Raw genomic sequence first — 27,656 nt, 5'->3', positions numbered from 1 at the left:
TGCACTCAGTAAATGCTCAATATACTCCAGCAATGGACTGAACTTAAATTTTAGGGATCAGGGAAATTTAACCACACAATTTTTTTCTTTTGATTTGTAATTTTTTACCTGTGTTATTTAATAGGTTTCAAAAACAAGTCTTCAAGAGTAAACTACGGAAATTTCTAAAGAAGGGTATAAATCTACTTCTTAAGGGACTGCCCCTAGCCTGAGGGCTGACTCAGTTTGGTGAGTGAGAGAGGTTGGTTCACCTCCAAATAGCCTCTAACCTGTATTGGTGGGGAACGTGTCTGCTAATTCTGTTGTAAGTGTACTCTTCCAAGTGCTTAGCACAGTGCTCAGCACTTAATAAAATGCTAAATAAATACTACTGATTGATTTTAAGCCTGCTGAGTATATTTATAGTCCATGCAGGTCAAAGCACTATACCTTGGAAAATTCACATCTTCAGAAGACTCAATGTAACAACTTTTTTTTTAAATTAAATTTGGTATCTCCCCCCAGTTTTCTTACCTTTAGACAGGAGTCAGAAAATCTATAAACTCTTTTCATCCACAGATCAAAATATATTTCTTTTTTGATCTGCAACCACTTACATACAGGAATCTTCCTAAACAAACCGACTTGGATGGAAGAAAAGTTCCAATTAAAACCGACAACCTCAATCTTTTGGAATTATCACTGAGAGAACAGTTTTCAAAGCACCAACCATCAAGGTGCAAATAGCAAATTACATAAACTTTCAGTTAGCTGGAATTTTCTGACAACGCAAAATTTTGTAAACTGTTACTTAAGTATTTCTGAAACTGGGGTGGGGAAGCAGCTGACACCCCTTGGACTTAAACTTGGGTGAAAAGTGCATCATGGAAACCCTTCACTTTCATCAGCAGCTCGTTTTGGGATGGGAAGCTAAAAATAACTTACACCTTATATCTGAGTGCTGATGCCTTCTGCATCCCCTGCTGTTATTGTAAGAGTGGTATTTGTTAAGCACTTCTATGTGCCAACAACTACATTAAGCATTGGAGTAGACGGTGTTGCTCCCTCTAGCCTGTGAGCCGCTCATTATGGACAGGAAATGTGTCTACCAACTCTGTTGTACTCTCCCAAGAGCTTAGTACAGTGCTCTGCATAAAGCAGGTGCTCAATATATGAGATTGACTGATTACAGTATATACAGCTCGGACATAGTCCCTAGTCCCACACAGGGTTCACAGGAGGGGAAGCAGGTATTTACTCCCGGTTTTACAGATGAAAAAACTGAGGGCCAGAGAAATTAAGTGACTTGCCCAAGGTCAAATAATAATAATAATAATGATAATAATAATAATAATGACATTTATTAAGCACTTACTATGTGCAAAGCACTGTTCTAAGCACTGGGGAGGTTACAAGGTGATCAGGTTGTCCCAAGGGGGGCTCACAGTTTTAATCCCTGTTTTACAGATGAGGTAACTGAGGCACAGAGAAGTGAAGTGACTTGCCCAAAGTCACTCAGCTGACAAATGGCGGAGCGGAATTTGAACCCATGACCTCCGACTCCAAAGCCCGGGCTCCTTCTACTGAGCCACGCTGCTTCTCAGTAGGTGGCAGGTGACAGAGATGGATTCCAAATCAGATACCTAAAATGGAGCGAATCCCTACTGTTTTGCATACCAGAATTTGCAATGCATACTCAGCACTTGCCACTTGCAATCAATGCCAATTACTTAATGCTCGTGAAAGTACAATACGATAGCATTGGTAGAGGTGATTTCTGCCCATATTGGGCACAACCATGAGCATAGTTGATAAGGGAGTGGGGGAGGGCAGATTGAAAATGAGGGCTTACTCACTTCCCCCCCACAATCCAATCAAATCTGCTTATATACCGAAAGGGATTTAAAATTTAAGTGCTCGTAAATATTTATAATCTACAATAAAACTTCACAGAGTTCAACTAGTCCATACGCTTACATATCAGCACACTCAAGAGCTATAGAAGAGCTTTTAAAGGCTGGATCCAGGGATCGCAGGAGACCCAAGGTTATGGACTTGGACCACAGCAGGGTCATAAAGTCTAAGTTGGGCTTAGACAAACGTCTCCCCGGCCGTGTTTTCCGCTGCCTGCTCGCTAGCCAACTGAGCAAAGGGGATTGATAGATGCCAGTCCCGTGATCTTTGATTTGGATTCATTTCCCATGGAAAGATAAAACCAAAACAAAAGGAATGTCGCCTGTCCCGCCTTCGACCCCCGGCCCAAGCCATCCCCCAGGCCTGGAATGCCCTACCTCTGCCCATCTGCCAAGCTAGCTCTCTTCCTCCCTTCAAGGCCCTACTGAGAGCTCACCTCCTCCAGGAGGCCTTCCCAGACTGAGCCCCTTCCTTCCTCTCCCCCTCGTCCCCCTCCCCATCCCCCCATCTTACCTCCTTCCCTTCCCCACAGCACCTGTATATATGTTTGTACATATTTGTTACTCTACTTATTTATTTATTTATTTTACTTGTACATATCTAGTCTATTTTATTTTGTTAGTATGTTTGGTTTTGTTCTCTGTCTCCCCCTTTTAGACTGTGAGCCCACTGTTGGGTAGGGACTGTCTCTATATGTTGCCAACTTGTACTTCCCAAGCGCTTAGTACAGTGCTCTGCACATAGTAAGCGCTCAATAAATACGATTGATGATGAATGTAAAGATCTACCAGCTGCAACCCCTGACTAGCAGGGATGCTAGTGTGTAATCACAGCAGCAAAGGTAAAGGAGTCATGCTTCTTTCAAATGTCAGTCCTGTCTGAGGTAAATGTCAGAGAAAATGCAAAATTCAGACAAGTGGAACCTTATGGCATGGCAACTGGGTTCATGCTCTCCCGCAAAACATGACTATAAAAGGAAAAGTGCGATGTGAGTGTAGATTCTTTAAAAGGAATGGAAAGAAAGGTGGCCCTTTCCCTGACAAGGAACTGCATTAAGTGGGGCATAGTTTTTTGGGGGGGGAAGAAGGGAGAAGAGAGGGAGAGGGTAGAAGGCTGGGCTGAAAAAGCAGATTACCCATTCTTGTTGGGATTGGGGGACACACCAACTCTTCTTGTTCTCTTCTGAACCGGAATCAGATAAGGCAATCATTCTGGGGACACCTCAGGGTGTCTCCCCAGGGCCACGCATCAGAAAGATGGGTATACATTCGAGTTTTATGCAAGATATCTTTAATGGCTACGGCTTTAATGTCAGCGGCTTAAAATCTGGTAGTAAAATCCAAAATAACCGGTCAGGTTCTTATGCTGCAGTTAAATTGCAAAAAAAAATAACCTAGCATAAATTGTAATTTCTAAATGGGATCTCAGTGTTACAGGCATTGTTTTTGCAGCAGTCAAAACCTGACATTTCATCTTTATAAAAAGCCTAAAAATAAGTGCAAACATGAGTTCCAGAATTAAAGAAACATTAATACTTGTCACCACAGCACAGACTACTAAAATCGGCTCTTTACACCCAGTTAAATGGCTTACCTGATCCAGGGCACGTAAACAGTGGGAAAAAAAAAAGTGGCATGCGTCACATTCCACCTAAACATTGGCTGTTCTAATGCTTTGCTTATGAAAGTACACATAGTAACAATCCCAGAATTTCATAATATGGCAATTAAAGCATCTGAAATTTGATGAGTATGGGGCTCTTTTAATTTAGTAAAAAAACTGAATCAGAACTGCCAAAGCTCATTTAAGTCTAGGTTTCTTACAAACTACTTTACTTGCTTAGAAAAATCCAAAAATAATGTTGCTGAAGCCTCCCACAGTAATAGCGGATGAGTTCCAGGTCAGTCACAAAGGCTGCAGGACCAAAAACCTGCAGGAACAACTGATTATATTACTAATGGGCTGTACGGTGCACAGTCACGGGCCCGCTGAGGGACTGAATGCAATGGGTAGAAGGGTAGCATATTGCAAAGTTCCCCTAAAATGTTATATACACACAAGCCATTCATGGTCAAAGTCACCATGCCGACGCTGTAAGCCTGTTGTGGGCAGGGATTGTGTCTACTATCTCTAGTGTATTATACTCCCCTAAGCACTCAGAACAGTGCTCTGCACACAGTAAGCGCTCAATAAATACCACTGGATTGATAGGCCAGCCGGTGGTTGCCAGGGTAGCTGCTGTGATCTTCATCACCCATGATAAGTAGCTATTTTCAGGACTCCTACCGAGCCCGTTCAACCCCCAGGATGCCATAGGTGGTTCTTGAGTCAGAAACCTTCACCACTGCTACTAACCCCAGCAGATGTTCCCCTACCCCTGGCTGCTTTCTCTCCACCCACAATAATGAGGTGTGGGTCACGGAGGCCAAAAGTCTACCCAAGCATTTTACTTACCACAAATTTTCAGGGGGGCCTCCAATTCTAAGAGAATAGGCTGGCTGAGAAAGATCTCTCGAGATTTTATGCATAAGCCTCGGACTTCTGCTTCAGTCATCTGCACGATCTTCCCAGGACGACATCCTCTCACTGTAAAATAAGAAAAAGAAAATTTTAGTAATATTTCATTGTATTTCAGTGCTTTTTCTCCTTAAAGCAGACATGTTTAAGAATAAAGGGACAGGCATGAGATGATTCAGGTGCTACATTTTCTTTAAATGATAGCCTCAATATAAGACTTAAGTTATCGAAAACTTGTACATTTTCCTCTATTATATTGGGCAAATAAAAAACACATAACATTCATTTATCTTAGTCTAAAACAATTATCTTGTTATTCAAATAGCCATGAAGTATACATCAGAAAATTTTCCCCAAAACCAAGATCCATTTTTTAGCATAATACAGTATTTACACTTCTCAACCCTTAAATTCTCAAGTTCTTGCTCTATGATCTAGCTCTTCCAAGAAGCAGCATGGCCTAGTGGAGAGAGCATGGGCTTGGGGGTCAGAAGGACCTGGGTTCTAACCCCAGCTCTGCCAACTGCTTGCTATGTGACCTTGGGCAAGTCACTTAACTTCTCTGTGCCTCAGTTTCCTCAACTGTAAAATGGGGATAAAATGAGAAGAAGCATGGCTCAATGGAAAGAGCGCGAGCTTGGGAGTCAGAGGTCATGGGTTTGAATCCCAGCTCCCCCACATGTCTGCTGTGTAACCTTGGGTGAGTCACTTCACTTCTCTGGGCCTCAGTTCCCTCATCTGTAAAATGGGGATTAAGACTGTGAGCCCCACATGGGACAACCTCATCTCCTTGTATTCCCCCAGTGCTTAGAACAGTGCTTTGCACATAGTAAGCGCTTAAATACCAACATTATTATTATTATTATACCTGCTGTTCTCCCCGCTACTTAGACTGTGAGCCCCATGCAGGACAGGGACTTGTGTCTGACCTAATTAACTTGCATCTACCTCAGTGCTTAGAATAGTGTTTGAAACATAGCAGGCAGTTAAATGCCACAAAAAAAGGCCTTGGATATAATGCAGATCTTGCAGAATGAGGGTTTTGTTTTTGTTTTTTTTTTAAAAAAACCCACCCCAAATAATATTTAGACTCACAAAAGTTCTCCCTGGTCAGATCTTAGCCTTGCACACACTGTCATCTTAATCATTGGTAAGAGTAGGAAAGGATGATAAAATCCTGCACAGGCAGGAGAATCTTATGGTAGTTCACTTTCTTTCTTGCTTATGGAGGACCCAAAAGGCCTCTCTACCTTTTTCCTACATTGACAAAATTAATATTGATAAACTCCCTTCCAGCTCCAGTTGTCCCAGTGGGGAATTAGAAAAGGGTTAAGCACTTTTGTTCCCAACTACAGTATGACTAAACCAGGGAAGTACCTTTGAGTAAGTGCTCCAGGCAGGACTCAAGGGCATGAGACTCCAGCCCTTTTTCTGTTAAATACTTTCAGGACAAAAATAGTAGCATAGGACACCTTGCCTGGCATTCCTTCTCAGAGGATTATATAGAGAAATGGTCATGCCAAAGGAAGTGGGGGATGGTAGATCTAGGAGATGGAGGCAGGTGCAAACTTACTTCATAAGTGGAAAAGCTTGAACTTAGGTAAGCTGGCTAAGGGCATGGAAAATTTTCCACCTTCTTGGTCCATTAGTCAACTCAGAGACTAAAAGAAGATCCAGCAGAGAGTTGGCCAATGCCAAAGCTCTCCAATCTACAGTCATCCACTGATTCCCATTATTCCTGGAGAAAACTGAGGTAAATAGGCTCAGGGAGGAACTTCGGCCTGAAGTAGAGTTCCCTCCATTACAGGAAGGCTTCCACTTCCCTGGTTCCTGCTCAACTCAGAAGACAAAGTCCAGTAAAGGGTTAGAGACCCTGCCATAATCCATAATCCGCTGAGCTACACCACTTGAGGCAAAGATCACAGCAAATACAATCAGGAGTGACTCAAAACACAAGTTGTAACTTTATCTGAGCATTCACTGAGTGCAGTGCACTATATTCTGTGCTTGGGAAGGTTCAAAGGAATGAAGAGACATTTTTCTTTCCCACAGGGACTGTACCCTAACAGGAGGGAGACACATATAAAAACCTTTACAAATTTAGTAATCAAAGTAACCGACTAGATAATTGTGTGTACACACATACACGCGCAGGCTGAGGATGGGAAGTACTAGAGATAGAAGGTGAGATACGATGTGATTTGGGTGCTGGGAATTGACTGGGGAAGGCTTGTTGTAGGAAGTGGGATTTTAGGAGGGGTTTGAACATGGGGAAGGAGGGAATTCCAGGTCAGGAGCTATAATGAGAATGAGGGGATGGAGAAAGGAGAGGTGATAGCAAGGTATTATTTGCTTGGGAGGAGCCAAGTGTTAGCTGCGGAGCAGTAGAATAGACGACCTGGTATGAAGGCCATCAGCTAGCCCTATGACCTGAGCTTCCCCAAAGATGGTAGCAGAGAGAAAATAAAGTAATAAAGAATCAGCAGGATTTTGCAGCAGACTGAATGTGAGAGCTAAGAGTCAGTGGGAAATTGAGGATAACACCAGGGGTTCTGGGAGAGAGAGAAAAGTGGTTTTATTGACACAGACCTCATTTCCTTTAGACTCTGGGTACTTAGTAAATATTCACACTGTGTTCTGCTCCATTTCCATGAAGTACAATTCAATTTTGAGAGAGATTTAAAAAGATGGTCAGAAAAAGAAATAAGAACAGACACCAGGAAAGACCAAGCTCAGCTTATACACAAACAATAGCTATAAAGGCAGAAATTAATTTCGAGGCCCACAACTTAGCGACAGATAATACATAAGATTACCCATTTTAAATATGTGCTATACTTTTATTGCCATTTCCAAAATGAGTCATGAACCCTGAAATCTCAAAAACCCAATTCCCTATTGCCCATTAAATGGGTCAGTTTCACAGAATCCCTAAAATTGCAACGAGAGGACTAGTACTATGTGTCAGCACTTTAAATTAGTTCCACGAAAACAACACTAAGAGAAAGTGCACTAAATAAAAACGGAAAATAAAATGCACTGTGTTCAAGGCCCCCCAAATTAAGCAAAATATAATTTAATATCTCACAAACAGCAAAGCATATAGCAGTGATAAAGGTTTTTTCACTAGATTTTATGTGAATGGAAAGCACCTATTTTTTTTAAATGTTATCTTTCACATAATAATAGTGATGGTATTTGTTAGGCGCTTACTATGTGCAAAGCACTGTTCTAAGTGCTGGAAGCACTGTTCTAAGCACTGGATCCAAGAGACAAAAGGCACTTTATGCTACTGAGAAGAGATCTGTCATATCTGATGCTACAGTGAAATAAGCTTTAATCTTTCCAGTCAAGTCAGTCAAAATATTTCAAAGATTGATGAGAAGGTAAAGGGGGTGAGGGAGCCGAACTAAGCTTTGCAATGCTCTCAAACCAGAGCATTACCTCAAAATGAGCAAATTTCAATAAAACTGTCATAAAGGTGGAATTCCTGTATATTTCCAGCTTATATCAACTATGGGCTTCTCAAAAACGGTTCTGCTTTCTCAAGGGCACCCTCCAGAAAAACAATTATAACTGATATTTGTTAGGCTCTTACTATGTGCCGAGCAGTGTAGTATGATACAAGATAATCAGGTTCCACATGGGGCTCACAGTTTAAGTAGGAGGAAGTACAGGGAGTGAATACCATTTTGCAGATGAGGCACAGAAGTTAAGTGACTTGTCAAAGGTCTCGAGAAGCTACATGGCGGGGTGGGCATTAAAACCCAGGTCTATATAGAGAAGCAGCGTGGCTCAGTGGAAAGAGCCTGGGCTTTGGAGTCAGAGGTCATGAGTTCCAATCCCGGTTCCTCCACTTGACAGCTGTGTGACTTTGGGCAAGTCACTTAACTTCTCTGTGCCTCAGTTACCTCATCTGTAAAATGGGGATTAAGGCTGTGAGCCCCCCATGGGACAACCTGATCACCTTGTAACCTCCCCAGCACTTAGAACAGTGCTTTGCATATAGTAAGCACTTAATAAATGCCATTATTATTATTATTACCAGACTCACGCTCTTCCCAACAGACCATACTTCTATGTGTCCCAACTCACAGTATCATTTTTACAATTACCCATGGCTGAACATAAGCCTCTTACTAACTTTTCACAACCTTCCAGCATGGTTTTATGCAAACGCAAAAATATACCCCATTCCCACTCATTGTTCAAAATAATAATAATCTTTCAAAAAACTGTGCCAATATATGGTTATCTCTATTGGATGGACATCATTAAATCATATAACAAATAACAGCTGGGTCATCTGGCACCTTGCCAAAGTTCTATTAATTGACATTTTAGATATACTCTTTACATACAAGGGCAATCTCAATCAGTTCATTCTGGAGAAGTTCACCAGTCCTTGTCAAGAATGCATCTCTGGGACAGAGAATGATTTGCCTTTTCCTACCAGGTGCATTGCTGTTAAGAGAAACTACTAAGTTTTAGCCCAAGGTTACTGCCTCATCTGATCAAACAGTCCTCTGACTACAACCAGGATAAACTTTCCCTGTGCTGAGGTCACAAGAGTAGTGTTATTTGTTGAGCACTGCCTGGGTGCAATGCATTGTATTAAGTGTCTGGGAAGCCTTCCTGTGTACTTCAGAGGAACTTTACCTGAGCTTCTTCTGTGATTATAAAAAAAAAATCCCTTCCTGTTCAGCCCTGATTCTTAAAACGATTAGAAAGACGACTAACTGGTACCTCCCATTTCCTGAGCATGTCAGCATGTATTCCTTTCACATGTTATTGGACAGTTTTATATTGGTGAAGGAATTCAACTCTTTCGTGTACGATAAGATCTTATTTGTCATAACTCTTATGTTGGTTTGGTGGACCATAACCACCATGAATGCATAATTTATCTAACGAAAACATTTTAATGTCTGCCCCTATAAACTGCAAATTCCTTGTGGGCTGGGACTGTTTCTACCAACTCTGCTGTAAGTGCTTAGTACAGTGCCCTGCACGCAGTAAGCACTCAAATACCACTGCTTGATTGTTTGCAGATTTGCCACCACCCCGCCCACTAGCCAAATAGCTTTGCTGGAGTTGCTGCTATTGTTTTCCAGCTTTCCAGTTATGTTGAAATTGCCTGAGGATGTGTCACGGTTAATTTTTATACAATTTTCTTAATTCATCCTGCTTGCAATTTCCCCACTTCAGCAAGTATCCTATTAACTTCCATCTTTTCAGGTGAACAGGTCCTTTTCAGTTGTTGGTAGAGCAGTCCTCAATGTTGATGGACTATATTCTAGAATCACTCTTGTCATTCCACATGTTAAGAATAGTTCGTGGTTGATGTAGGTCAAATAGTTCAAGCAGCTGCACAAGGTATTTATGGCAAGGCCAAGTTTAACAATATCGTCAGCTTGGTTAGGAATTTTGTAGCAAGACTCATACCTCATACGATGGGTTTTCTGAAAGGATGCCAACTGATTCCACTTTACCTGCTTATTATTCGACAACATGCTTGTCCTCCGAGTCCCAAAGCTTGATAATTGTTTTTAGTTTGGAGCTGCTGCATGTGGAGATGACGTTCTAAAAAAAGGCCATCCAAACCTAGACTACCTTAGATACCTGGCAAAATTTCACAAACCTATTTTAGTCAAGAACCCTAAGTCAGTTCCATCTTGGGAGTAATACTAGCACCACTTTGTTCTATTGCTACTCAATACTCCCAGGCAGAGGAGAACTGGAAAAGAAAGGATGTGGAGGGGCTTTTAGGCAGTGTAGACTGAGGATGAAGCTACTCAAGAAATACAGGGAATGTAAGGAATAGAAATAATCATAATGGTATTTGTTAAGCACTTAATATGTGTGATGCACTGTTCTACGGAAGAGCCGGTATATTAGGTTACATATAGACAGGTTAAAATGGTGACTATTGTTCTAATTATTCTATATCCAAAATGGAGACCCCTACCTTATATCAGGGTTATACAAACCACTTCCACATTCACCCAAATGATAAAAACCCCAATAATCCAGAATTTTGAAAATTTGTTAATGAAAAAACAGATTGTGAAATAGTGTCATTTTGTTTCAGGAATACAAAAATAAGTCATTCTAAATAGCTTTATTTAAAAATCAGCTGCAGTATTTTGTCTGTGCCTTGGGTGAGATCTCTTCCCCTGTCTGTCACTGCTTCTCCCACAGTTTAGCATTTTCCCCAGAGGCTGGCTTCCCCCATCGATCCCAAAGTCCTTACGGTATCCTGTCCTCCTGCTTCCCCAGAAACCTCCTCCTGTTCCCCACTACTTCCTTCCCCTTACTCTTGTTCCTGCTACATCTCCTTTCAGGACCTACTTCTCCAAGACAATTGCTCCTGGGAGTCATCTTCTATCCAGAGGTAGTTACCCATATAAAACTTCTACTATATAGAGAAATATAGGCAGTTTTCCTTTAAATGCATGTTTTCACTACACCATTTTAGAACTGCAAGGCAGAATTATGGATCATTCTGACAACATGCATCTGTGAAGACAGAACTCAATGACAGAAGAAGGCTTTATGTGGGTCCATGGTTTTCCTTAATATAGTGTCCGTCAAGCACGCAAACCATTCTAGGATAAATAAACTTATTTCCTTGAAATATCACACTGCACTTGACAGCCTCATTCCTACCAGACCTCAAATGACATGAAGGATTTTTTTTTATCAGAAATCTTAAAAGGATATAAAATGAATCTTGTGGGTAGTGACTCCTATTGGCTTCACAACTATGACACGTTTCAGGAGGGAGCACAAACTCGACATTCCATTTCCCCCGTCCCCCTCCCCCATCAGTGATCTAAGGAGGTCACGTACTGAGATAGGTACTAAGAAAGAAGTATTTCCTCAGACTTTCCATCCTGTTCTGCAATTACCCCCGGTAATCTAGAGTTACTATCATTCTGAAGGGTAAAGATCTGAGTCTGATCCCAGTCGCTAAAGGCAGACCAACGTGATTCATCCCAGTGAGACTGGAAGAAACCAGACCAGCAGGAAGCAGCCAATAAAATATTGCTTCTTCTGGGTTATGTACAGTATTGCAGCCTTGGAAATTCCCTTATACTTGATGGGAGGCTTCCCATACCTTCTGAAGTTCACCATATCAAAGGGGATAAGCAAGAAGAAATTGTACTTAAAAATATTCACAGCATCAACGAGGAGGCATAACATAACAAATACACAGAATTTCAAAGCAAAAGCCTACATAGAGAGTTCCAAATATAATGGGATACAGATCTCATTAATTCCAAACAAACAGGACCACAGTCCTTCTGGATTAAATTATTCTCCAGAAGTGACTCACTAGAGTGGTTGGAGCAACCACCATTTGTTGAACCCCACCTGCTTGACCCAGAAGTCTTTAGAGACACTCTACAGATATAGCTTCTTTGGTTCCAGATAGACAGATATCAGCTGGAAACTGAGCTTGTGATTCTATGATTCACCTCTATTAACCTGGGAAAGATTCCTGGAAGAGGTCTTTAAACGACGATTTAAAATACGAGACAAATGTGATTTGACGGAGGGAGGCTCATGATTGCAGGGCAGCCTGAGCAAAGGGCTTGGGGGAGGGACGAGAATAATGTATAATGACAAAGAGGAATGGAGAATACTGCTGTGAAGGTAGTGACAAGTTAGGTGACAGTACGCATGTAACAAAGTTGAGTACTAAAACCACCGAACATCTTTGTGTTCCAACACATTTTCAAAATATGGCATTTGTTGGTTACCCCGGTAGGTTGTGGAATCTCCTCTCCCAGAGTTGAAGTTGTCCTCTCTTTATGAAGACAATGCTACTGATAGTTGACTAAAGGGAATAGAAAGGATTTTACCCTGGCTGCTAACTATTTTTTTTTTAAATGGCATTTGTTAGTGCTTACTCTGCCAAACACTGGGGTAGATACAGGTGAATCTGGACACAGTCCCTGTTCCACATAGGGCTCACAGCCAAAGCAGGAGGGACAACAGGAGAACTGAGGCACGATGAAGTTCAGTGACTTGCCCAAGGTCACACAACCATTTGGCAGAACTGGAATTAAAACACAGGCCCTCTGACTCACAAGCCCAGGCTTTTCCCACTAGGCCACGCTACTTCTCAGGCTTCAGTAGTATTCACAGATAGAAGAACAGGCTAGAAGACATAAGATTTATAGCTTACAAGTAGTAAGGTTCTTAGTAAGGGTCAAAACATTTTGCCACTGTCCTGCTTTAGTTTCACTCCAAAAGAACGTCAGTTATGTGCTTAGTCCAAGTTACCCTGGATTTAGATTTTCTGCAACTGTTCATGTATAGCTGAGTATATTGTCTAGATCTTGCAGTTTAATATCTGAGATTAGGGATTCTGTTAGTCAATGTTTGCTTTCAAAATGTTCCTTCAAAGTGATCACTGTTGTATTAGATAGAACAAGCTGGCCGGCTCTATGACGCCAATATGTAACAGCTAATTTTTCTTCACTCTATTCTGCTTTTTAAAAATCAATTTTATTATCTTTGTGACTAGTTTACTATGAAAATAGAAATTAGAAGTAGATTTTCTAGCCCAAATGACAGTGATGCTGTAATATATAAATACACACACATATAAAAATCATCTGTTCATTTGAGTACTCCAAACTGTGAAATAAATGTTACCTTTGCCAAGTTTAAAGTTTGAAACTATGCAACTTTGTATGGTGACTGAATAATAGAAATCTTGCTAAAGACTGGTATTGGTTTCTTGGCTAAAACCATGCTCATCCCTAAGTGTTTACTCAAAAGCATAAAAAAGGGGAGAGATACTTAGCAAGTACACTTTATTTTGTCAGAATCAATGTTTTCACTAAACCTTTGGGGCAAAGCATTGCTAGGGAATTGGGGAATGTTCAACAACTTAAGCCTGTCTGAATACAGTTGCCATGGTAGCAGAAAAAAATGCTTGTGCACACTATGTATATGCACAGTGCTGGACACAGTGAGTTCTAGAATGCAAATTTTCCTTAGTGGGGGGTTTTGCAAGAACACTCACATTTTAGTAAAACTAGTCATATTTGATTTTATTATGTAGTTTTGTATGTGTGCCCGTGTCTATGAAAATAATCTTCCAGAAGAGCTTCTAAATTCAAGACAAACTTGACTCAAGAAAAAACGTCAGCATGGCCCAATAACAGTAGTAATGAGTGTTAAGCACCTGTGTGCAAGGCACTTTGGGGGAAAAAATACATGGGTGAGAATTTAGACATAATCCCTAGTCCGTAAATGACTCTAAGGATAAAGAGGGGAAAAAAAGGGTGGTGACCGACACTTTATGAGCATGGGATCTGGGTTCTAGTCATTCACTCAACCGCATCTACTGAGCACTTACTGTGTTCAGAGCACTGTACTAAGTGCTTAGTCTAAGTTCTACCACTGACCTACTGGCTGATTTTAGTCAAATCACAATCTCTGCGCCTTGGTTTCCTTATCTTAAAATGTACCACACATTGTAAATTACTAGGGCAATGGCTATGTTTTACCAGATTATTTTTTATCTGTCCCAGTGTCACACACAATAAGCACTTAAGCAAATAGTCCCAGGAGGTTATAGCAAGGGTGATAAAACAGTGGTAATTGCAAGGGAGGGGCTATGAACAAATCTGTGAACTTTGGTTAATTAGAAATTGTTTTTTTCCTCCGAGAACATACAAGTATTTACTATCTTGGCTTCAGGATGCTAATCAATGTTTTAAAGAATACAAATGTTACACCTGGAAGAATCTGCCGAAATCCTAGTAAATTTTTGCTCCACCTAAAGCAAACTATCGTGAAGAGCAGAAGGGCTTTCAGCTGCTTATAGAAATCATTTTCTTCAAAATAATGAGCATGCCTGGGTACTACTACTAACAGCAAAACAAAATACTCTGCACTTCAACATTGGCTTTTGACCAAAAGGAACTTTACACACAGCTCAAAAGCAACAGAGAAATGACAAAAGTTAGAGTGAATCAAAAGCACGAAAACGGAAAGCAGGATTCGTGATAACCAGTCCCAACTTCCAAGTGCTCATATAAATTAAGCAATACAATCTGAATTTTAGAACATCTTCCAAAACTCAGTATCACTCAAACACAGAAAAGCAATTTTCCATGACTGCCAAAATTAGTTTCGCTAACAAGAAGTAGATGGATAAAATGAGAATCCTGAAGAACGCCAGACTAAATTTTGGATACAATTCATTCCTGAAGAGCAAACTGCTCTACTTATAGCAAATGGCAAAATATTAGGCAAGGTGCAAAAACAGTCAAATACACAAAACTTAAATTCTAAAATAAGTTTTAACCAACACACAAATGCTACTAGAGAAACGAGAAGTGGCGTGGCTCAGTGGAAAAAGTCCGGGCTTTGGAGTCGGGGTCATGGGTTCCAATCTCGGCTCCGCCAATTGTCGGCTGTGTGACTTTGGGCAAGTCACTTAACTTCTCTGTGCCTCAGTTCCCTCATCTGTAAAATGGGGATTAAGGCTGTGAGCCCCTCCCGCCCCCAGACAACCTGATCACCTTGTAACCTCCCCAGCACTTAGAACAGTGCTTTGCACATATGCCATCATTATTACTATTACTAACTAGAGCAGTAGGTCCCTTTAGCTTGTTCCTTTTCTTCCCCTCTACTCAGTTTACGAAATTAACAGCCAAATATTTCCTACTAGTTGAAACATATGGCATGTCCCTTGTTCCTCTCCATGGTGTTATATAGCACCCAGTAGACCCTAATCTTACAACCTTCATCACCAGATGCGCTGCTCTCCTCAGAAGTCGGCTTCTCTCTGAGCTAATCAGTCAATCGCATTTACTGAGCGCTTACTGTGTGCAGAGCACTGTACTAAGCGCTTGGGAAGTATAAGCAGCGTGGCTCAGTGGAAAGAGCCCGGGCTTTGGAGTCAGAGGTCAGGGGGTCAAATCCCCGCTCCACCAATTGTCAGCTGTGTGACTCTGGGCAAGTCACTTCACTTCTCGGTGCCCCAGTTACCTCATCTGTAAAATGGGGATTAAGACTGTGAACCCCCCATGGGGCAACCTGATTACCTTGTTACCTCCCCAGCGCTTAGAACAGTGCTTTGCACATAGTAAGCGCTTAACAAATACCATTATTATTATTATTATTATTATTATTCTTATAAGTCGGCAACATATAGAGACAGTCCCTACCCAACAGCGGGCTCACAGTCTAGAAGGCCAGACTCCTAGGCTCCCTGATCCCCCCAACCCTGCAATCCCTTCTCTTTTCGCCCAAATTCCCTTTGTCTTTAAATCAGCTACTTCAGTGGTCAATTCTATAAACCTTAAGGGAGCAATATTTCACTTACTATCCAGCAGGGGGCACAGGGAGCACAAGACATCCTTACAAGCAACAGGTCTGGAAAACCAAAATTACCAAAAAAATTGAACCCCAAAGGCCAAGGGAAAAAGGGAAGCTCGGGGGCTACATTTTTTTTTTTTGCCTTAAATTCTACTCAGGTGACCTGTTTCTCTGGGGAAGGGGTTAGGCCGACTGGGCCTGCAGGTGAGAAGCCTTGCGGTCAGAAGTGACTCAACGGGAATCGATATACTGAACTATGCTACTGTTTGATATTTTTTTTAAAGTACCCCAAAAACAGGATGAGTTTAATCAAAACAGTTTCGACACTGCTATCCCCATTAAAAATAGCTAAATGCTCACTGCAATTGGCCACTCCTCCTTTACTCAAGATTAGGTTGTGCCAGGAGACAACCAAACACTCGTGAATCTGGCAAAAATGTTTCTTCGAATTGAACTGAATGGACCTGGTACTATTTGTGTGTTTACGGCCCTGTGTTTAGGGTCAACTTTTTTGTGTTTTCTTCCTACCCTATATACTGATATCTAATAATTCATATGTTAATTCATCTAGAGAAGCAGAGTGGCTCAGTGGAAAGAGCACGGGCTTTGGAGTCAGAGGTCATGGGTTCAAATCCGGACTCTGCCAATTGTCAGCTGTGTGACTTGGAGCAAGTCACTTCACTTCTCTGTGCCTCAGTTACCTCATCTGTAAAATGGGGATGAAGACTGTGAGCCCCACCTGGGACAACCTGATCACCTTGTATCCTCCCCAGCGCTTAGAACAGTGCTTTGCACATAGTAAGCGCTTAAACACCATCCGTGTTATTAAGGATTTAATAGCATTCAAATTACTTGTTTGCCCTAAATGAATCATTACGCAGGAAATCCATACACATTACACCCAATATACACGTAAAGGTTAAAAAGTAGTTACCTGAAATGCCAAAACTAATTTTTTTTCTTTTAAACTTGCTCTTTAATCATTAGCAAACCTAGGGCAGTTTGTGGGCAATACAACTTTCCTGAGCACCACTCTTCTTCCCTAACAAAAATTCAGGCCATTCCCCCACCCCGGTGCCTTACTAGGCTTGGATTTGGAAAAATTGGAAATCTTTGTTTAAAATGCTGCAAAGCCAAAAACCTGAAATGCAACTTCAACAATGAAACTTATTTCAAAGCTTAAAAGCTTATTTTCTTTATTTTGTACTTCTGTTACTCTTCCCTTTATAAAATATGCCTAGTCATGTAAAGGCAGAAACTGCATTATCTTCTTACTGCATAGCCCTCTGAGTACTTTTTATTAAATGCCCTCCCCAGAATAGAACCTCTGCAGTGGAAAAGCTTGAGAATTAGGGAGTCTATTCCCTGGAAAGATTCCCAAAGGCTTTTGTGAACTCTCATCTCCTCCCAACTCCAAAAAAGAGATATACAGGGACAAAACAATGCACAGGTTCCTTCCTCAATAAGCGGAGGGGAGATAGGAAGGAATAGGGAAGCCATTAAGTCTTTCTAGGAAAGTACTAATGATTTGGAATGAGTTCTTATACAGCTTAAGTTCATGTTGGGGCTAGGTTTTGTTTCTAACTCCATTTCCTTCAAATACTGTTTGTTTCTTGTCTTTTGGTATAATTGCCTGCATGTAAATAGTGCAATTATTAGATTCTAAGGACAAGGGCAGCGACCTGGTGATCTTTAGCTCCCTAAAGCACTAAAAGTGGTACCCTACACACAAGGACACTCAAATACTGTTGTGGACTGACATCATAATGCAGTCTGATGTACTATTTTAAAAAGTTAAATCAAAAAGTTAGAGTTTCTAAATGAAAAAATGCTAATTTAGACTAATAATCAAGAAGGTCGTTGCTTAAATGGGAAAATCATTCTTATATTCTTTCGCAACAGGCATCTCATCTCAGACATGGGAGTGAACAGGACCATGAGGGAACTGCAAGAAATAGATATATGCCTTGTTAAAATCTGGGACCCAGCCCTACTTGAGACTCAGGAATATAGCTCTTAGGAGTTGAATTTGACCTGACGGAGATGGAGCCACCCACATATCACACATTTACAATCCTCGGTGCGTCCATTAAGAAAACAAGCTCCAGCAAAATGCACACATAAAAAATGTTCAAGCAAAATTTTAGGAGAGGGACAACCAAGAAGGGGAAGTCTTAGGAGCAGAGTAATAAAGGACAAATACTAGCCACTTAGGAGACACATTAACATATCTGTTAATATTCTACATTCCACCAACATCATTCAGGCCTATATCACGGAAAGTACATTCCTGCAAAACCCTGCAGTAAAGAAATTGTGCGGTACTCACCCGTCCAAACGCTATGTGCATGTGTACAAGCCGTTTCTTCCAACAACTCGATGCACTGAATCCAAACAGGCTTGCATTGTTTAACTCTCCCAACTCCTTACAACATCTAGCCAAAACTGAGTGTGCTTGCCTAAGGCTCTCCCCTCCTCAAAGGTGCTGCCTCCCAGCAACAGGCGCCATTTCTTCCAGGGCAACAACGCTTCCCCATTTACTGCCATTCGGGACAAGCCCATCTTTGATTTTACCATGCAGCTTTCAGGTAAATGCCTGAGGTTAGTAACTAGCTCATCCTCTGACGAGTGATGCAGTAAAATCAGAGCCCATCTGGAAGTAGCCTCTACAACACTAGTTGAAAACCACTGATCTAGAGAGAATTTTCTGATAGAGGCTGGTATTCCCCTAAACCGCCCACTAAGAAGGCCTAGAGCTGACGAGGGCCTTCAGTTAATTTCATCTCACATTTTCCTACTTTCTCCTGGTAATCCTAAGAATTCATTTTTAAAGACTCATATGGCTCAAGGCTGGCTCAAATGGGCAACATGAATGCAGCCTGGTTCCCACATTCAAACTGAGTTCCTATAAAATATCCATTTGTGCTATATTTTTATATTACAATGTTTAAGCTTAGATTTGTGGTGAAATTAAAGACTACTCATTGCCTGTCCGGCCTTCATAATTCAAGGAAAACAAAAGGATCCTATCCCTTCCCGCCTTTCTAAACATGGGTTAATCCTCCTCTCAAAAATCCCCTCTTTGAGCAAAAATCTGCCCGGCCAGTACACTAAATGGATGAGTACAGGATCATTTTAAAACCATGGGGATTCGGCGTAGGAAAGTTCTATTAGGAAGCCCCTCCCCAGGTAAACAAAAATCAGGTGACCACAGGCTAAGTAGTCAGGTGATTAGTAAAGAGATGAGCTTTAAAGGGAAAGGGGAGAACTAAAATTATTAAAGGCACTAAATTTATAATCCTAGTAAGACTTAAAATATTGTCTAGGGAAAATATACACTTAAAACTCAATAGGGTAATGATAATGAATGAATTGATTTTGACACACTGCACCCAACACCGTCTTACGGATCTAAAAGCACATCAAAAAGAACAAAAACCCCTACAAAAGATATTAGGTGCCAAGAATCTCCAAGATAGATAAGTACAAAACTAGTGTCATAAAATGCAACTACTGTAAGGGTGCCATTGCTCATTTACATTTAATTCACGTACAAAAGGGGAAAAACCTCAGACGAAGTGACATATCCTATAAAACCAAATCAGATGATAGTTTATATTGTTTTTTTTTTCTGGGCAAATAATTTATAGGCCAAACTGTACCCTTTGGTTCACTTTATGCAGCCAAAAAACATAATGTATCAGTAAGCAGCTTTAAAAAGTCAACATCTTTTTTGAATGATTTATGCCAATACTCTTGTAAATTTAAAGATGTAGACAAATGCAGTTTTTTGGACTTCCAGACCTAGATTGAGAAAAATAGTATTTGTCTCTAGAAGTTCCCTGCAAACCCCAATATATTGTGTACTTTCACGGCGTTTAGTACAGCACTCTACACACACTAAGTACTTTAATAATTACAACTACTCCACACTAATTTTAACCTATGAAAGTTGCGTCACAGTTTCCTTCCCCCGGATCACAGTCTACTGCCATTCAAAGTCATGGAAAAATCCCACCTCTTCCAATCAGCCTTCTCTGATTAACTTCCAAAACCTGGAGTGATCACCTCTATCACTTACATGCTGTTTGTACTTATGAATTTATGTAGACTCGATTGTACAGTCAGCTTACTCTTATTTTCCCATGTGCATTTTTTCCCTCTAATTCCATGTTAAGAGCAGAAGGTCCTAGTGGGCAGAGAAAGTGATTTATACTGCTTTATTTATTTCATAAAATAAATTTTGCTACTGGATCAAATCCAAATGAGTTTTGAGATTTTAAGCAATACTAGTTCATTAATTTTGCTCACACTAACATATGCAAAACTACAATGGAATTCAAAGGCACCATCTTTTTTCCAAATATAAAAATATTCTGCTCTTATAGACACATTCTCACATTTAGGGGCATTATTTTCAGAAAACTTTAGTCATGGGTTGCCAAGTAGCATTGTGTTAAATTTGACACACATCAGACTGTAATTTGTTATCAGCCGTACATCCATTTCATTTTGTGAACTGTATGTGCAATAACAAAAATGAGGCCAAAGCATTTACAATATACCAATGTTAACAAAAAGGTCTTAAAAGGAGAACAAACTTTCACGCTAAAAAAAATTAGCAATACTCTATCACATAGCTTGAATAACCCCAAATTCTCAAAAAAAATTAAGAAACTAAGTGGTGGTCATTTCATTGGGCAGACTAAAATTTTCAGGGAAGAGCCAAGCACCCCAAAAAATATATATATATCAGGTACCATGGGGCCTCCCATTACTGATGGTTAAGGAGGCGAGTCGGCTTTATATTCATTGGTAAAACTTTCAACTTGTGGATGACTCATCTGAAGATAACTATTACAAAGACTTAATGCATTTTTTTCTACTTGCTGAATTTGACGGTGAAAGTGACTGCTTAAGATACAACCCAGCTGCCAGTTTCCCATTTCGAATCAGAGGGCAACGGAACAATGGTCCGAGTACCCTGGAAATCCTTGAGGTAAATTGTATTTGAGAGACTTCACTTCAAAGAAGCTTTTGCAGAGAAAACACTTTGTTCTTCAACCGACTCGCAGGAAAACGTCAGTTAGCTGTGCTGTGAACTTCGGATGCCATTTTGTCCCAGTCTTGTACTTCTCTGGCTAAAAACGGGTCAGCGGGGATACTAATTCGTACGATCCTCCCTTCGGATTTTGTAGAAAGACCTATAAATAACCCAGATTTGATAATAATAATAATGATGGCATTTATTAAGCGCTTACTATGTGCAAAGCACTAAGTGTTTTGAAATTAGAAACCCCTACTTCCAAAGGTGACCCTTTACACCCAAAATGTTAAGGAAAAAAAAAAAATCGATCAACTTCTCCCTACTTCGTATACCCGTGATATTGATACCTAAACTTCCCCTTTTTGGGAGAGTCTTTCTTAGGCCTCCCCTTTCGCCAACAATTTTCCACAGTCAACAAGAGTCACCAATCTCGGATTTTAGGGTGCATTGGGGCCCTCATTTCCAAAGTACTATATTAAAAACAAACCGTGGTGCATTACTTGGTTGGCTGGGTTTTAGCCCAGCCCCAATTTAACGAGTTTGGCAGCCAAGGCCAACTGGAATATAAACAGTATGTGTGTCCATGTACACACCCCAGCAGGCTTCATTTCCGCCGCCCTACGCCCCGCACCCCTCCCTTTTTAGGGTCACCTCCAAGAATACCAGGGTCTCTCCCCACTCTTTCATTCAATCCTATTTATTGAGTGCTTACCGTGTGCGGAGCACTGTACTAAGCGCTTGGGGTAGTACGATGTATATATTTGTACATATTTACTACTCTATTTTACTTGTACATGTTTACTACTCTACTTTTCTTAATGACGCACATATAACTATAATTTTATTTATCCCGATGGTACTGACACCTGTCTACTTGTTTTGTTGTCTGTCATCATCACCATCAATCGTATTTATTGAGCGCTTACTATGTGCAGAGCACTGTACTAAGCGCTTGGGAAGTACAAATTGGCAACATATAGAGACAGTCCCTACCCAACAGTGGGCTCACAGTCTAAAAGGGGGAGACAGAGAACAAAACCAAACATACTAACAAAATAAAATAAATAGAATAGATATGTACAAGTAAAATAAATACATAGAGTAATAAATATGTACAAACATGTATACATATATACAGGTGCCGTGGGGAAGGGAAGGAAGTAAGATGGGGGGATGGAGAGGGGGACAATCATCATTATTATTATTATTATTATTTATTGAGTGTTTACTGTGAGCCCGTTGTTGCGTCTCTATATGTTGCCGATTTGTACTTCCCAAGCACTTAGTTGAGTGCTCTGCACAAAGTAAGCGCTCAGTAAATGCGATTGAATGAATGAATGATGCAACAATAAACACATTCCCCGCCCATAACGAGCTTACAGTTGGGGGGTGGGGAGGGGGACAGACATCTTTCTGCAGAAGCAGCGTGGCTTAGTGGCAAGAGCCTGGGTTTGGGAGTCAAAGGACGTGGGCTCTAACTGGGTAACCTTGGGCAAGTCCCTCCACTCCTCCGTGCCTCAGTTCCCTCATCTGTAAAATGGGGATTGAGCCCGTGAGCCCCATGTGGGACAACCTGATTACCTTGGATGGACCCCAGCGGCTTAGAGCAGCGCTTACCACATCGTAAGCGATCAACAAATACCCCTATTATTATTTCTCGACCAAAGACACGTTGCCCACCCCTCCCGGGGGCCTGTGGTCATTCTTTACCCCACGACCCTCAGCCTCCCCGACTCGGGGGGTGGGGGGGTGGGTTAGTCTATCGTTCATTCATTCAATCGTCTTTATTGAGGGCTTACTTTGTGCAGAGCACTGTACTAAACACTTGGGAAGTACAAATGGGCAACAGATAGAGACAATCACTCATTCATTCAATCGTCTTTACTGAGCGCTTACTGTGCGCAGAGTACTGGACTAAGTGCTTGGGAAGTACAAATCGGCAACATATAGACATTCACTCATTCGTATTTATTTGGCGCTTACTATGTGCAGAGCACTGTACTAAGCGCTGGGGAAGTACAAATCGGCAACACTGCGACATTCATTCATTCAATCGCATTTATTGAGCGCTTACTGTGTGCAGAGCACTGCACTAAGCGCTGGGGAAGTACAAATCGGCAACACAGAAACATTCATTCATTCAATCGCATTTATTGAGCGCTGTGTGCAGAGCACTGGACTAAGCGCTCGGGAAGTACAAATCGGCAACTGAGACATTCATTCATTCAATCGCATTTATTGAGCGCTTACTGTGTGCAGAGCACTGCACTAAGCGCTCGGGAAGTACAAATCGGCAACACAGAGACATTCATTCATTCAATCGTATTTATTGAGCGCTTACTGTGTGCAGAGCACTGGACTAAGCGCCTGGGAGAGTACAAATCGGCAACATAGACCCATGCATTCATTCAATCGCGTTTACTGAGCGCTGTGTGCAGAGCACTGTAGTAAGCGCTCGGGAAGTACAAATCGGCAGCAGATAAACACTCATTCACTCAACCGTATTTATTGAGCGCTTACTGTGTGCGGAACACTGGACTAAGCGATTGGGAAGGACAAATCGGCAACAGAGGCGATCCCTACCCGCAAAGGGGGACCCCCCCCCCCCATTTGTCACGTCGTCTCCTCCTCTTCAAGGTTACCTCTTCCCCTCAGTCTAGTGCCTGGCATTCATTCACTCAATCGTATTTATTGAGCGCTTACTGTGTGCACAGCACTGTACTAAGCGCTTGGGAAGTCCAAGTTGGCAACATATAGAGACGGTTCCAACCCAACAGCGGGCTCACGGTCTAGAAGGGGGAGACAGACAACAAAACAAACATACTAACAAAATAAAATAATAAATATGTAGAAGTAAAATAAATAAATAGAATAATAAATATGTACAAACACATATAAAGGTGATATACATATTACAGCGCCAGGCCCATAGGAGAAGCCTAACAAATTCATTCATTCAATCGTATTTATAGAGTGCTTCCTGTGTGCAGGGCACTGTACTAAGCGCTTGGGAAGTTCAAGTTGGCAACATATAGAGACGGCCCCTACCCAACAGTGGGCTCACAGGCTAGAAGGGGGAGACAGAGAACAAAATCAAATATATTAACAAAGTAAAATAAATAGAATAGATATGTCCAAGTAAAATAAAATGCCATGATGATGATTATTAGTAATGAATAATCACAATTATTATTACTTAAATCTTCTCTTGCATCTGCAGGCGTTTATCCCAGACACCCCCTCCCCACCCCCACCGCAGGGGGGTGGGGGGAAACTGAGGCCCGCGCACTCTTCAAGGTTACCTCTTCCCCTCAACCCAGTGCCTGGCACATAGTAAGCGCTTCCCACCGTTCATTCATCCATTCAATCAATCAATCGTATTTACTGAGCGCTTACTGTGTGCAGATCACTGTACTAAGCGCTTGGGAAGTACAAGTGGGGGGGGGGGAACTGAGGCCCGCTCACTCTTCAAGGTTACCTCTTCCCCTCAGCCCAGTGCCTGGCACATAGTAAGCGCTTCCCACCATTCATTCAATCAATCGTATTTATTGAGCGCTTACTGTGTGCAGAGTACTGTATTAAGCGCTTGGGAAGTACAAGTTGGCAACATATAGAGACGGTTATTCATTCATTCATTCAATCGTATTTATTCAGCGCTTACTGTGTGCAGAGCACTGGACTAAGCGCTTGGGAAGTCCAAGTTGGCAACATATAGAGACGGTCCCTACCCAACAGCGGGCTCACAGTCTAAAAGCGGGAGACGGAGAACAAAGCCAAACATACTAACAAAATAAAATAAATAGAATAGATATGCACAAGTAAAATAGAGTAATAGATATGTACAAGCATATATACATTCATTCATTCAACAACCACCGCGGTTGTTACTATCAATCAATCGTATTTACTGAGCGCTTACTGTGTGCAGAGCACTGTACTAAGCGCTTGGGAAGTCCAAGTTGACGGTCCCTACCCAACAGCGGGCTCGCGGTCTAAAAGGGGGAGACGGGGAACAAAACCAAACACACTAACAGAATAAAATAAATAGAATAGATATGTCCAAGTAAAATAAATAGGGTAATAAATATGTACAAGCATATATACACTCACTCATTCAACATCCACTGCGGTTGTTACTATCAATCAATCGTCTTTATTGAGCGCTTACTGTGTGCAGAGCACTGGACTAAGCGCTTGGGAAGTACAAGTTGGCAACATATAGAGACGGTCATTCATTCATTCAATCGTATTTATTGAGCGCTTACTGTGTGCAGAGCACTGTACTAAGCGCTTGGGAAGTCCAAGTTGGCAACATATAGAGACAGTCCCTACCCAACAGCGGGCTCACGTTCTAAAAGGGGGAGACGGAGAACAAAACCAAGCACACTAACAGAATAAAGTAAATAGAATAGATATGTCCAAGTAAAATAAATAGGGTAATAAATATGTACAAACATATATACACTCATTCATTCAACAACCACCGCGGTTGTTACTATCAATCAATCGTCTTTATTGAGCGCTTACTGTGTGCAGAGCACTGTACTAAGCGCTTGGGAAGTCCAAGTTGGCAACATATGGAGACGGTCATTCATTCATTCATTCATTCAATCGTATTTATTGAGCGCTTACTGTGTGCAGAGCACTGGACTAAGCGCTTGGGAAGTCCAAGTTGGCAACATATAGAGACAGTCCCTACCCAACAGCGGGCTCACGTTCTAAAAGGGGGAGACGGAGAACAAAACCAAGCACACTAACAGAATAAAATAAATAGAATAGATATGTACAAGTAAAATATAAAGTAATAAATATGTACAAGCATATATACATTCATTCATTCAACCACCGCGGTTGTTACTATCAACCAATCGTCTTTATTGAGAGCTTACTGTGTGCAGGGCACTGTACTAAGCGCTTGGGAAGTCCAAGTTGGCAACATCTAGAGACGGTCCCTACCCAACACTGGGCTCACAGTCTAAAAGGGGGAGACGGAGAACAAAACCAAACATACTAACAAAATAAAATAAATAGAATAGATACGTACAAGTAAAATAAATAGGGTAATAAATAAATAAACATATATACATTCATTCATTCAACCACCGCGGTTGTTACTATCAATCGTCTTTATTGAGAGCTTACTGTGTGCAGAGCACTGTACTAAGCGCTTGGGTCCCTACCCAACAGCCGGCTCGCGGTCTAAAAGGGGGAGACGGAGAACAAAACCAAGCACACTAACAGAATAAAATAAATAGAATAGATATGTCCAAGTAAAATAAATAGGGTAATAAATATGTACAAACATATATACACTCATTCATTCAACATCCACCGCGGTTGTTAGTATCAATCAATTGTCTTTATTGAGCTCTTACTGTGTGCAGAGCATTGTACTAAGCGCTTGGGAAGTACAAGTTAGCAACATATAGAGACGGTCATTCATTCATTCAATCCTATTTATTGAGCGCTTACTGTGTGCACAGCACTGTACTAAGCGCTTGGGAAGTCCAAGTTGGCAACATATAGAGACAGTCCCTACCCAACAGCGGGCTCACGGTCTAAAAGGGGGAGACGGAGAACAAAACCAAGCACACTAACAGAATAAAATAAATAGAATAGATATGTCCAAGTAAAATAAATAGGGTAATAAATATGTACAAACATATATACACTCATTCATTCAAAATCCACCGCGGTTGTTCCTATCAATCAGTCGTCTTTATTGAGCGCTGACTGTGTGCAGAGCACTGGACTAAGCGCTTGGGTCCCTACCCAACAGCCGGCTCGCGGTCTAAAAGGGGGAGACGGAGAACAAAACCAAGCACACTAACAGAATAAAATAAATAGAATAGATATGTCCAAGTAAAATAAATAGGATAATAAATATGTACAAACATATATACACTCATTCATTCAACAACCACCGCGGTTGTTACTATCAATCAATCGTCTTTATTGAGCGCTTACTGTGTGCAGAGCATTGTACTAAGCGCTTGGGAAGTACAAATTGGCAACATCTAGAGACAGTCCCTACCCAACAGTGGGCTCACAGTCTAAAAGGGGGAGACGGAAAACAAAACCAAACATACTAACAAAATAAAATAAATAGAATAGATACGTCCAAGTAAAATAAACAGGGTAATAAATATGTACAAGCATATATATATATTCATTCATTCAACAACCACGGCGGTGGTTACTACCGTGATGATGATCTCTTAGACTGTGAGCCCGCTGTTGGGTAGGGACCGTCTCTATATGTTCCCAATTTGTCCTTCCCAAGCGCTTAGTACAGTGCTCTGCACATAGTGAGCGCTCAATAAATACGATTGATGATGATGATGCTGACGGTTTTGAGGGCACTCACCCTCCAGCAGGCGGGTGATGAGGCTGTCGACGTTGAGCTCCCCGTCGGCCATTTTGTGGCGCCTAGTGCAGTCCCTCCCTCAGCGGGGACGAGCGTTTAGCGCAGCGGCTCGACGCCCCTCCCTCCCTCCCTCCCCCCCTCCCCGCGATTCCCGGTTTCCTCAGTCCCCCTTTTCCCAACTTCCTTCCCTCGGGCCGCTTCGACCCCGCACTAAATAAAGAAAAACAAAACGAAAAAGCCCCGCGTCAGACGCGACCTCCTCCCCGCCGGCACCGCCCAGCACTGGCGAGCTCGACGGCGGGCCGAGCGGCGCAGGCGCAGACCCGACTTCGCCCCCTCCCCTCACGTTCCCACCGCGCAGCCGCACCGGCTCTCCCGCCGCCGAGCCCCGCCATCGCGCAGGCGCGGCGCGACACGCTCTTCCCCTCCTCCCTATTTCGGGGGGCGCAGGCGCAGTGCGCCACACTCCCTCCCCCCCGCCGTAAT

At 41.8% G+C, this 27,656-nt stretch overlaps 1 protein-coding gene across 2 annotated transcripts in view; it reads right to left on the bottom strand.

The window, feature by feature from the left end:
- PPP1CB (protein phosphatase 1 catalytic subunit beta) overlaps window positions 1-27,271 on the bottom strand; it is a 45,159-nt gene extending 17,888 nt beyond the window's left edge. The window contains exons 1-2 of one of the 2 annotated variants that reach the window (XM_038751923.1): window positions 27,171-27,271; window positions 4,348-4,479 (exon numbers count right to left, since the gene is read on the bottom strand). In XM_038751923.1, the coding sequence (XP_038607851.1) occupies window positions 4,348-4,479; window positions 27,171-27,222 (184 nt within the window). In that variant the 5' untranslated portion in view covers window positions 27,223-27,271. Of the gene's footprint in view, window positions 1-4,347; window positions 4,480-5,983; window positions 6,004-27,170 lie in introns of those variants that run through there. The other variant, XM_038751924.1, reaches the window with a different exon arrangement.
- Window positions 27,272-27,656: the final 385 nt, after the last annotated feature.

This window comes from Tachyglossus aculeatus, chromosome 9, assembly GCF_015852505.1.
Source record: "Tachyglossus aculeatus isolate mTacAcu1 chromosome 9, mTacAcu1.pri, whole genome shotgun sequence".
Lineage (NCBI taxonomy): Eukaryota > Metazoa > Chordata > Mammalia > Monotremata > Tachyglossidae > Tachyglossus > Tachyglossus aculeatus.
This window is presented reverse-complemented; position numbering and strand designations above follow the sequence as displayed.